Source organism: Natator depressus, chromosome 18 (genome assembly GCF_965152275.1).
Source record: "Natator depressus isolate rNatDep1 chromosome 18, rNatDep2.hap1, whole genome shotgun sequence".
NCBI classification, from domain to species: domain Eukaryota; kingdom Metazoa; phylum Chordata; order Testudines; family Cheloniidae; genus Natator; species Natator depressus.
This window is the reverse complement of record NC_134251.1, coordinates 1,123,184-1,135,534: the sequence shown is the minus strand read 5'-3', so window position 1 is coordinate 1,135,534 and position 12,351 is coordinate 1,123,184. Positions and strand designations below refer to the sequence as shown.

Here is a 12,351-nt window from a genome sequence, read left to right as displayed (position 1 = left end):
TCGTGAAGACAGAGGCAAAAAAAGCATTGAGTACATTAGCTTTTTCCACATCCTCTGTCACTAGGTTGCCTCCCTCATTCAGTCAGGGGCCCACACTTTCCTCGGCTTTCTTCATGTTGCTAATATACCTGAAGAAACCCTCTTGTTACTCTTAACATCTCTTGCTAGCTGCAACTCCAGGTGTGATTTGGCCTTCCTGATTTCACTCCTGCATGCCCGAGCAATATTTTTATACTCTTCCCTGGTCATTTGTCCAATCTTCCACTTCCTGTAAGCTTCTTTTTTGTGTTTAAGATCAGCAAGGATTTCACTGTTAAGCCAAGCTGGTTGCCTGCCATATTTACTATTCTTTCTACACTTCGGGATGGTTTGTCCCTGTAACCTCAATAAGGATTCTTTAAAATACAGCCAGCTCTCCTGGACTCCTTTCCCCCTCATGTTATTCTCCTAGGGGATCCTGCCCATCAGTTCCCTGAGGAGTCACAGTCTGCTTTTCTGTAGTCCAGGGTCCGTATTCTGCTGCTCTCCTTTCTTCCCTGTGTCAGGATCCTGAACTCGACCTTCTCATGGTCACTGCCTCCCAGGTTCCCATCCCATCCCATCTCACTGCCCTGTGTCTCGGAGGGGTGCTGGGGAGTGGTTCTGGGTCTCACTGCCCTATGTCTTGAGGGAAGGCGCAGGGGGTTGCTGGGTCTCACTGCTCACTGTCTCGGGGGGGTGGAGTTTAGGGAGGTGCTGGGTTTGACTGTCCTGTGTCTCCGGAGTATACAGGGGAGGTACTGGGTCTGACTGTCCTCTGTCTTGGAGGGGTACAGAGCAGGTGCTTGGTCTCACTGCCCTGTGTCTCGGAGGGGTACAGGAGAGGTGCTGGGCTTGACTGCCCTGTGTTTCGAGGGGGTATATGGTGGGTGTTGGGTCTCACTGTCCCGTGTCTCGGGGGGGAGGGCTTTAGGGAGGTGCTGGGTCTGACTGCCTTGTGTCTTGGAGGGGTACAGAGCGGGTGCTGGGTCTCACTGCTCCCCGTCTTGCGGGGGCGGGGTGGGCACAGGGCAGGTGCTGGGTCTGATTATCCTGTGTCTTTGAGGGGTGCAGAGCAGGTGCTGGGTCTCACTGCCCTGCATCTTTGGGGGGATCAAGGGGGTGCAGGGTCTGACTGCCCTGTGTCTCGGGGGGAGGGTACAGGGCGGGTGCTGGGTCTCACTGTCCTGTGTCTTGGAGGGGGAGTTTACGGGTGCTGGGTCTGACTGCCCTGTGTCTCGGAGGGAGGGTAGTGGGGGGTGCTGGGTCTGCTGCCCCGTGTCTCAGGGGGGTATGGCGGGTGCTGGGTCTCACTGCCCTGTTTCTCGGGGAGGTAGGGGGTGTGTGGTTCTCACTGCTCTGTGTCTTGGAGGGGAGTTTAGGGGGGTGCTGCATTTGACTGCCCTCTGTCTCGGGGGTGGGGTACAGGGGAGGTTCTGGATCTTACTGCCCTGTGTCTCTGGGGGGCATACGGGGGTGCTGGGTCTCACTGCCCTGTGTCTCGGGTAGGGGTACAGGGGGGTGCTGTGTCTCACTGTCCTGTGTCTCTGGGGGGCATACGGGGGTGCTGGGTCTCACTGCCTCATTTCTCGGGGTTGGGAAGGAGTGCCTGGCCATGGTGTGGGCCCTTAAGAAACTAGAGCCATATCTCTTCGGGCGACACTTCACCGTGTACACCGAGCACTCTCCCCTGACCTGGCTGCACCAGATGAAAGGAGCCAACGCCAAGCTCCTGAGATGGAGCCTGCTCCTGCAGGATTATGATATGGACGTGGTCCATGTGAAGGGAAGTGCCAACCTGATAGCGGATGCGCTGTCCCAGAGAGGGGGCCCTGAACTTCCCTGGGTCATGGGTCAGACTGACCTCGCTCAGTTCAATCTCAAAGGAGGGAGAGATGTGACGGAGCAGGGAGTGGGGAGGATTGACCTGGGGATGTTGTAGGGGAGTTTTACTGGGACTGTCTGCATTGGTGATGGGATAGCAGGGGGTGACTTCACTGGAGGGACGATACCTGAGCCTGTAACCTGAGCCCAGGAGCGGGGTTGGGGCCAGGTGACACCTTTTGCCCGAGAAGCTGGACAAAGGCTGGGGGAGGAGCCAGGGGGAAGCTGGAGAAGACGGCTGTAGGGGGGCTGGAGTTTGGAAGGGGACTGGGGAAACAGAGGGAGCCCCAGGGCTGGGATCTAAGCTCCCTGCCCCCCAGATGGACCTGACTGAGGGGGTCCTGTTGTCTGTACCTACAAGCTCTGATTTGGACTGTGTTCCTGTCGTGTAATAAACCTTCCATTTTACTGGCTGGCTGAGAGTCGCAGTGAATCGTAGGAAGTGGGGGGGGGTGCAGGGCTCTGACTCCCCACACTCCGTGACACTGCCATGTGTCTCTGGGGGGAGCAGGGGGGTGCTGGGTCTGACTGCCCTGTGTCTCGGGGGGGAGGGTACGGGGGGGGTGCAGGGTCTCACTGCCCTGTGTCTCTGTAGCAGTAGGGGTACAGGTGGGGTGCTGGGTCTGACTGCCCTGTGTCTTTGCGGGGAGCAGGGGGGCGCTGGGTCTCACTGCCCAGTGTCTTGGGGGAGCATGGGGGGTGCTGGGTCTCACTGCCTTTTGTCTCAGGGGGAGTTTAGGGAGGTGCTGGGTCTCACTGCCCTGTGTCTCAGGGTGCGCTTTCGGGTGGGGGGTGCTGAGTATCGCTGCCCTTGTCTCGGGCGGCACGGGGGCTGCTGGGTCTCACTGCCCTGCATCTTGTGGGGGTACAGGGAGGGTGCTGGGTCTCACTGCCCTGTGTCTCAGGGGTGGGGGTGCAGGGTGGGTGCTGGGTCTGACTGCACTGTGTCTCAGGAGCGGGTATGGGGGGTATCAGGGTTCCCTTCCCACTCTGAACTCTGGGGTACAGATGTGGGGACCCGCATGAAAGACCCCCTACGCTTAATTCTACTGGCTTAGGTTAAAACTTTCCCAAGGCACAAATCCTTCCTTGTCCTTGGACGTTATCGCTGCCACCACCAAGTGCATTAGACAAAGATTCAGGAAAAGAACCACTTGGAGTTCCTCAAAATGAAAAGGAGGACTTGTGGCACCTTAGAGACTAACCAGTTTATTTGAACATAAGCTTTCGTGAGCTACAGATCACTTCATCGGATATTTCCTATTTCCCCAAAATATCCCCCCAAGCCCCTTGACCCCCTTTCCTGGGCAGGCTTGAGAATAATATACCAACCAAATAGGTAAACAAGGTGAGCACAGACCAGACCCTTGGGATTTTATGACACTAAAAACCAATCAGATTCTTAAAAACAGAACTTTATTATGAAGAAAAAAGTAAAAGAACCACCTCTGTAAAATCAGGATGGAAGGTAATTTTACAGGGTAATAAGATTTAAAAACACAGAGGATTCCTTTCTAGGCAAAACTTCAAACTTACAAAAACAGGAATAAACGTCCTTCTTAGCATAGGGAAAATTCACAAGCTAAAAACAAAAGATAAGTAAAGTAAGGAAATGCATTAGATTATGTGATGAAGTGGGACTGTTCTTAATGTTTTCTCTGAATACTGGGTGGGTGCCTCGGTTTTCCCTATGCATTTCTTAAGTATCTAGGGGGTGGGATAAGGGTGTGTGATTGTTGCAGAGCCCTAGAGGGCCAGTGTGAGGCTGTCCGGACAGAGAATGACCGACATCCTGTCTCCTGGCAACTGGTGGCCTGGGCCCTCCCCTGCAAAGGGGCCAACTGAAGGTGTTGGAGAACAAAGAGATCAGGTGGCCTCTTGGCCTGGGAAAGAGACAAAGGCCAGGGGAGGGGCTGGAGAGTTTCAGTTTGGAGCTGGCTGGGGAAAGAGAGGGAGGCCCAGACCTGGGGTCTGGCCTCCCTGGCCCCAAGATGGACTTGACTTAGGGGTCCTGTTTCCTGTATCTACAAGCTCTGTTTTAGACCATGTTCGTGTCGTCTAATAAACCTTCTGTTTTACTGACTCACTGAGAGTCATGGCTGACTGCGGAGTTGGGGGGCAGGACCCTCTGGCTTCCCCAGGAGCCCGCCTGGGAGGACTCGCTGGGGGAAGCGCACGGAGGGGCAGAGGAGGCTGAATGCTCCGCGGTCAGACCCAGGAAAGCGGGTGAGCTGTGTGTCCTGCAGACAGGCTGCCCCCAGAGAGGAGGCTCCCCCAGAGTCCTGCCTGGCTTCATGTGGAGTAGTTCCAGAGCATCGCCCGGGGACTCCAGGACAGCTTACAATTTTTGTAATCTAGATGCTTATATCAGGTAGGGTTTTAGGAGATGGTTTTTCCTTCCCTGGTCCCTATCTGTCCCAGAGAAAACAACAAAAGACCACACAAACAAACCTCCCCCCACAGATTTGAAAGGATCTTCTTCCCTTATTGGTCCTTTTGGTCAGGTGCCAGGTTTTGGTCAAATAACCAGGTTATTTGAGCTTCTTAACCCCTTACAGGTAAAGGAGGGATTTTATGCTACTCTTAGCTGGATGTTTATGACGGGGTGCTGGGTCTGACTGCCCTGTGTCTCAGGGTGGCGGTACGGGGGGTGCGGGTTCTCACTGCTCTGTATCTTGGAGGGGGAGCTCAGGGCCGCCCAGAGGCGGGGACAAGTGGGGCAATTTGCCCCAGGCCCTGGGCCCCACAGGGGCCCCCACGAGAGTTTTCAGCAAGAGAGTTTTCAGCAGCACTTCGGCGGCGGGTCCTTCAGTGCTGCCAAACACACCTGGAGTGAAGGACTCGCCGCCAAAGACCAGCCGCCGCTTCTTCTGCTCCGGGTCTTCGGCGGCAATTCAGCAGCGAGGGGTCCTTCCACCCCACGTCTTCCGCGAACTGCCCTAAAGACCCGAAGCAGAAGGACCCCTGCCGCCGAAGACCCCAGGCCCCCTGAATCCTCTGGGTGGCCCTAGGGGAGCTTAGGGTGTTGCTTGGTCTTACTGCCCTGTGTCTTGGGGGGGCACAGGGGGGTGCTGGGTCTGACTGCCCTGTGTCTCGGGGGCAGGGGAATAGGGGGGTGCTGGGTCTGACTGCCCTGTATCTTGGAGGGGGAGCTTAGCGAGGTGCTGTGTCTCACTTCCCTGTGTCTCAGGTGGAAGTTTAAGGGGGTGCAGGGTCTGACTACCATGTGTCTCGGGGGCGGGGTACAGGGGAGGTGCTGAGTCTGACTGCTGTGTCTCAAAAGGGTGCAGGGAGTGTCTCTATGGGTGGGTTAGGGTGGTGCTGGGTCTCACTGCCCTGTGTCTCGGGTGTGGGGGGGTGCAGGGGGGCTGGTGCTTGGTCTCACGGGGCATGTGGGGGGTGGGTGTAACTAAGTGGCCTTTGGCAGGACACAACTGAGAGAATCAATTCAGGACAAATTGCTGAGAGCAGGGCAGTCACTGCCCAAGGCTGGGGGTCCTTCACTATTAAGGCACACCAAACCAGCCAAACAGAGAGGACTTTGGTTTTACACCACCAGCTAACCAGAAGTTACACAAGCAATTCCCTGAGACACTCCAGTTTCCCAGTATCACCACCAGTGCCATGCCATAGGGGGATGAATGCTTATGAAAACCAATACACCAGGAAAAGAAAAAAGATTCTCCCGATCCCAAAGGACCAAGCCCCAGACTCAGGTCAATAGACCAGTCAGATCTTACCCACAAATCACACTGTTGCCAATCCTTTAGGATCTAAAATCTAAAACTTTATTCATAAAAAGAAAGAAATATAGATGAGAGTTAAAACTGGTTAAATGGATCAATTACACACAGTGATGGCAAAGTTCTTGGTTCAGGCTTGCAGCAGCGATGGAGTAAACTGCTGGCTTAAATCAAGTCTGTGGAGAACATCCCCAGCTTGGGTGGGTCATTCAGTCCATTGTTCAGAGCTTCAGTTTGCAGCAGTAAGAAGCAGGATTAAAGACAAAATGGAGGGTTTTCAGGGCCTTTTATATCCTCTGCCATGTGGAAGGACCCCTTTGTTCTTACTGTGGAAAATCACAGCAGCAAGATGGAGTTTGGAGTCACATGGGCAAGTCACATGTCCCTGCATGACTCAGGTCTTTACAGGTGGAGCAGCCAATGCTCACATGCTACGTTGAATGTTCCCAGGAAGGCTCCTCATATGTAGATTGGAGTCTCCCAAGGTCCATTGACAGTTAAGTGTTTCTTGATTGGGCACTTAATCTGAAGAATTCTTTCTCAGGAAACTGAGGAAATGCTTCCCTGGTGCTACTTACAAGGCAAATTACACCCTTTTCATAGACGCCTCACCTGACCTCCTTTGTACCAGATTTTGTGCAACTATAGGAGCTTGGTTGCAATAATGATCTATACAGTCACAGTTCATGTCAATAATGTCACAGGGGCGTGCTGGGTCTTACTGGCTAGTGTCTCAGGGGAGAACAGTGGGATGCTGGGTCTCACTTCCCTGTGTCTCAGGGCGGAGCTTAGGGGGGTGCTGGGTCTGACTGCCCTGTCTCGGGGGAGTACAGGGAGGTGCTGGGTCTGACTGCCCTGTGTCTCTGGGGGGGGGAGCAGGGGGGTGCTGGGTCTCACTGCCCAGTGTCTTCAGGGGGCATAGCGGGGTGCTGGGTCTCACTTCCCTGTGTCTCAGGGAGGAGTTTACAGGGGTGCTGCGTCTCAGTGCCCTGTGTCTCTGGTGGGCATATGGGGGTGCTGGGTCTCACTGCCGTGACTCGGGGGGCAAGGGGGCGTGCTGGCTCTGACTGCCCTGTGTCTCGAGGAGGTACAGGGGGGTGCTGGCTCTCACTGTCCTGTGTCTTGGAGGGGGAGTCTAGGGCATGCTGGGTCTCAGTGTCCTGTGTCTCAAGGGATGCAGGGGGATGCTGGGTCTCAGTGCCCCATGTCTCAAGGGATGCAGGGGGATGCTGGGTCTCACTGCCCTGTGTCTGAGGGGGGCATAGGGGGGTGCTGGGTCTCACTGCCCTGTGTCTCGGGGGGTGCGGGGGGGGGTGCTGGGTCTCACTGCCATGTCTGGGGGGGGCTTTAGGGCGGTACTGGGTCTGACTGCCCCATGCCTGCAGGGGGGAGCCGGCGTTGCAGAGGCCCGAGGTGCTGCGGGATTTCTCCCGCTCGTCATCCAGCGCCAGCAGCTTTGGCAGCGTGGTGGAGGAGAATGAGGGTGCCGATGATTACATGGGCATGGTAAGTCAGGGTGGAGCTTGGCGCACTGGCCCCTTTCCCTGCCTCCCGGCCTCGGTCTGGAGGGGTGCTCGCTGCACAGAGCAGGTCCCTGCTGGCCACGGGGCATTGAGGGAAGATCGCAGCCACGGAGCGTGTCCCCTGGGTGGGGGGTTCCCGTCAGCAGGGCCGGGGGGGCTCGGCGGCTGGGGTGGACCCAGTACCCTCAGCTGGGAGGGGGCTCTGAGTCTCCCAGGAGGAGCCCATTTCGGGAGCTCATCAGCCGGGGAGTGTCTGCCTCACCTCCCTCCCTCCCTCCCTCTCCTGTGTGTGCCGCAGGAGAGCCAGGCCTCGGGGACGCCCCACAAGCGAGACTCCTTCATCTACAGCACCTGGCTGGATGACAGCCTCAGCACTGCCAGCAGGGGGAGCTCTCCAGGTACCCGACCGGGACCCCACCCATCGCGGCCCCAGCCACCACCAGCCCCTGCCCCCTGCCACCTGCCCCCTCCCCCTTTCCTCAGCGCTGCCTCTCTGAGACCCTCCCGATGCTTCTATGGGGCAGGAGCCTGGCCTCTGCCACAGACCTGCCATCTGGGGGCTGCCATCACACTGCACCGGACCCCAGCCATAGCAAGAAGGGGAGCTGAGTGCCCCCCCACCCCCACCTCCCTGTTCACACACACTGCCAAGCACGATACCATGGCACAGCAACCCCCTCAAGCTTCTGTTTGCCCATGTGTCCGCGTGAGAGCTGTGCACCTGTCTTGCCAGCCAATGGCTCTGGGGATGGGCAAGACAGCCTGGCATCTGGGCTTGGTTGCTGGGAGAGCCAAAGGGGCAGATGATAATCACTAGCTCTTGTATAACATGTCAAAGTGCTTGGGCGCTCAGATGCTGTTAGCAGGGGAATCCGATTCTCCATTTTACAGATGGGAGAACTGTGCACCCAAGTTCACACAGCAGGCCACTGGCAGAGCTGGGAATAGAGCCCAGGTCTCTTGAATCCCAGTGTAATGCACTGTCCACTAGGCCACACTGCTTCCCATGCTGGGGTGCAGAGCTGCTGGGGGGGGGGATACACACAGTTTGGGGAGCGGAGTCTCAGGGGACCGTAGCATCAGGAAAAGAACTGCAAGGCTTCAAACTTTCCAAATGGCTGGGAAATCTTCCTGCTGCCAGCTGGGCAGCCTGCTCAGGAGGGCACTAGAAATGCCACAGCAGGGAGATGCTGCCGGTGGGGCATCGGGGAAAGGCAGAGCCCTGAGTTCAGGCCACAGCAGGGCTGAAGCTGCCGTCTCCGCTCACGCTGCTCCACGCTGCTGGAGATAGCACAGCTGGGAGCAAGCACAGCTAGCTGGTAATGCGAAGCACGCTGGGTTTGGCTTCAGTGTAGCTAGGTTCCTTTGTGCTTCTCTGGAAGTGTCAAGCAGCCTTAAAGGGGAGCAGAAATGGCACCCAGTGAAGCCTGCGTGTGCAGGGGGCTTCCACTGCCAGTGAAACACTGGAGCGAGGCCTCTGTACCTGCCCTGCTCCCAGCCAGGGCAGGCCAGGAGGCACACCGGGGTCGATCAGGGGTGTTGCCCTGCAGCTATTTTCTGCTTCCCAGAGGGTTCTGCCCAAGCTCTGGCCTGGGCCGAATGGGAATCATTCCCCTGCGTCGTCCGTTATGAACATGGCTCCACCACTTGCCTGTGCGCCAGGTTTCTGACTACCAAGCTTTGGGCATTTAGTTCTCCCAGCCGTGCTGGGAGCTCACGTTTCCCATTCCTGTCTGACTCTGCCTTCCAGGCCCCTCCCAATCTCCCCAGCCGGAGCCCAGGAAACCTGGAGACCCTGCCTGTCCAGAAATCAAAATCCAGCTGGAGAAGTCTGAGCAGCACACGCCCCACCTGGTGAGTGCGCTAGGGCTAAGGGCCAGAGCCCCGGGGAGAGGCCAGTGGGCATTTACATGCAGGACTCCTAGGGCTTGCCCACGAGGGGCAGGGGAGCTAGAGGGACTCCAGCGCTACCCCGAGGAGCCCCCACTACTCAGCACCTTGGCACCAGCACGGCTTTGCAGAAGAGAAGCAGTGTCTGTTCCCCTCCCCCACCTGACAGCCTGGTGCATAGAGGGCCAATTCCTGACCATCTCTCTCAGGCCAGTGAACATGGCACCATGCCCCCATGCCCCGCCAATTCTGGGCAGCCTTGCCTGGCTAGCTGCAGCGTTCTGGCCCTCGCTGTGCCCCCTGTGCAGGACGCTCAGACCCCCCGTCACCCCCGCTTTGGGGCATTGGCCAACAGCAGCAGAAGGGGGCACATGGGGGCGGCTGGAACCTGTCGTGCGAAGTGGGATTCTCCAAAGCACTCAGCAGGGACTCCCCTCCCTCCACCGGGGGTAGCTAGCACCACTGGCTGCAAAGAAGCCACGATAGATCCAGCTCCGGGCACTCCACCATCCTGCCTGGTGCAGGCCTGGAAGCCTGAGCATGTCCCTGGTCTGGGGCTCCAGAGACCCTCACGGAGATCTATGCGGCTGTCGTAGGCTCAGCACCAGTGGGCAGTGCTTTGCCCCCAAGGAGACAGCTTTTGTCCAGAGCCCCTGGGGCAATGTGCAGCCATTTGGCCTACAGCCACCCCGGGGGTCAAATGCTTCTAACTCACCCTTATCCCAGCTTTGCCTGTGAGTCTCCGTCCGCTCCCTCGCTCAGGGCTGGGCCATGGTAGCCAGGGGCACCGAGCGTCTCAGTCCCTGCTCGTGGGACAAGGGGCAACAATCCCTGGGCCAGGAACGGCTACTCACTCTGGCCTAGCCAGTGTGCCAGACACAGAACTATTTAACCCAAGCTGCACCCAAGGCACGCCTGCCCCAGGGCCGGATGGACACCGAAGCAGTGGTTCTCTGTGGGTTTGTTTGTGACCCCAGGGTTGTGGTTAATGTCCCTGTCTGTGTGTCTGTCCATGCAGAGCTGCTAGCCCCTCACCTAGCCTCCGTGGACGTGCATCCCCAGAAGGTCAGCACCCTCTCAGTCCTGTCTAATTTGCCGGCACCTGGGGCGGGATGGTTATGGGGGTGGGGGTGGGCAGGGTTTTGCCGGAGCCTGGGGAGGGATGGTTATGGGAGGGGGTACAGGGCTTTGCCAGTACCTGGGGAGGGATGGTTATGTGCGGGGAAGAGCAGGGCTTTGCCAGAGCCTGGGGGTGTGATGGTTATGGGAGGGGGTACAGTGCTTTGCCAGTGCCTGGGGAGGGATAGTTATGGGGGGGGCAGAGCTTTGCCGGAGCCTGGGGTGGGATGGTTATGGGAGGGTGGACAGGGCTTTGCCAGAGCCTGGGGAGGGATCGTTATGTGTGGGGGAGGGCAGGGCTTTGCCAGTGCCTAGGGCTGGGATAGTTATGGGGGGTGAGGGTGGGCAGGGCTTTGCCGGAGCCTGGGGTGGGATAGTTGGGGGGGGCAGGGCTTTGCCGGTGCCTAGGGGTGGGATGGTTGTGGGGGCAGGGCTTTGCCGGAGCCTGGGGCAGGATGGTTATGGGGAGGGCAGGTCTCGCCCTCCCGCTGAGGCTGGTCTCTTCTTGGGAGTACAAGCGCCCCCCCAACCCGGCTGCCTGGGATTCGGGCTCTGCTATGGAGTGGGGGCTGGCACTTGAGCCAGGCCCTGGGCCTTTGGGCAGCTGCCTTGTGCCATGTTGGCCCAAGAGCTGCTGAGCCAGTTCTGAGCTGCCCTCTGTGTCTGGGGCGGGCAGAGCTCCTGGGCTGCCCCACTCCCGCCCCGTCCATGAAGGAGGCAACGGAGGGTAGCACGTTCTGTGGATTGTCTGTATTGCTTCCTTGGTGCTTCTGGACAAGGGGTTTCCAGGCCCCCCGGCAGGGATCCCCATTGCATCTGTTAGTCCCAGTCGACAGCTGGCACGGGGAGGCTGGAGGGTGAGAAATCCCCCACTCACAGCCCTGAATCCTCAGATTTCCCAGCCTACCTCAAGGTCATGGCTGGCATACGGCCCATGCTATGCCCAGAATATAGAGCTCTCTCCATGTGTGCAGAGCCTGCAGGGCTCCGGGACCTGCCAGCACCGGGGCAGGATGTCACCCCGAGGTCAGCTGGCATATGGATCATTTTTAGGGTCCCTGCTCCTGTTGGGCTGTGGTCTCCCCAGATCTTGGGCCACGGATTGTGTTTCCCCATGTCCCACCCACTGGCCTGTCGTCCCTTCCACCTCTGTACCCATGATTACCCCCATCTCTGTTCTCCCCTAGCCTGGAGAAGATGGGAATTCTCACGGCCTGTGCCCAGCGCCCTCGCCCCACTCTCCTTCCCCTGCAGCACCCACACAAGAAGCACAAGCTGAAGGGCTTGCGGAGGGCCCCGAGCTTTGTCACAGCCGAAGACGACTGGCCCATCGCCAAAGCCAGCAGCCGAAGCCTGTGGCCTAGATGGCCGGGCCAGCTCCCTCCTTCCCTTCCCACGTTGCGGCCAGGCGCTGGCTGCTTGAGAGCTGGAGCTGGCACACTGGGAAGGCCCCACCGCATGGCTGAGGGGGCATCAGGCCATCCGCCCGCGCCCAAAGCCTCTCCCGCAAGCGACCAAGACCTTGGAAGAGATTCCCGGTGGCCTGCCTGTCGTGTGCCCAGCCCCCAACCAGCTCGGCCTGCTCTGCACTTTGCTGATGGGACATGTGGTGCCAGACACTTCACCCATGCCCAGCCCTCAGACCCTGGGACATGCCTTGCAGCCCAGAACACCTGGCAGGCCTTGAAGGAACCTCTCCAGAGAGGAAGCCATTTGTACGCAGGCACCCAGCTGCCAGGAATGACACTATGGTGTGTTAGAGCCCAGCAACTCCCCAGTGACAGGCCAATAACCTCTGGCAGCTAGATCCTCCAGCCCCCACCTCTCCTGGCCAGCTGCGTCCTCGTTCCCCACCTGTGGGGCCACCTTGGCCAGTCTCACCCCGAAAGCCTCCCTCAGGGTCATCCCTGGGAGTCTGACCCAGCCCCAGAGGAGGAAGGGTGGCACGTAGATGATACCTAGGGTGAAGGGTGCCCGGGAACCAGCCTAGCATCACTGGCAGAGCCCAGGCTAGGGAGGAGTCCTGGGGGAAGGAGGGATTGGGAGATATGGCAAACTAGAAGTGGGACCCTGGGCCAAGGGAGAAGGCCTGTCTCTGGCCCTGGTCTGGAAAGCCATGCCTCCAAATGTGCATTGCCAGCCCCCCTGCAGCTCTCTGACAGGCTGACCGGTCT

At 58.4% G+C, this 12,351-nt stretch overlaps 1 protein-coding gene across 11 annotated transcripts in view; it reads left to right on the top strand.

Annotated features, from left to right (window-relative positions):
- Positions 1-11,688, top strand: part of RAP1GAP (RAP1 GTPase activating protein) — a 186,946-nt gene extending 175,258 nt beyond the window's left edge. For 10 of the 11 annotated variants that reach the window (XM_074933965.1, XM_074933967.1, XM_074933966.1 and 7 more), the window contains 5 exons: positions 7,031-7,151; positions 7,467-7,566; positions 8,919-9,022; positions 10,077-10,123; positions 11,365-11,467. In XM_074933965.1, the coding sequence (XP_074790066.1) occupies positions 7,031-7,151; positions 7,467-7,566; positions 8,919-9,022; positions 10,077-10,085 (334 nt within the window). In that variant the 3' untranslated portion in view covers positions 10,086-10,123; positions 11,365-11,467. Of the gene's footprint in view, positions 1-7,030; positions 7,152-7,466; positions 7,567-8,918; positions 9,023-10,076; positions 10,124-11,364 lie in introns of all 11 variants that reach the window. The other variant, XM_074933969.1, reaches the window with a different exon arrangement.
- Positions 11,689-12,351: the final 663 nt, after the last annotated feature.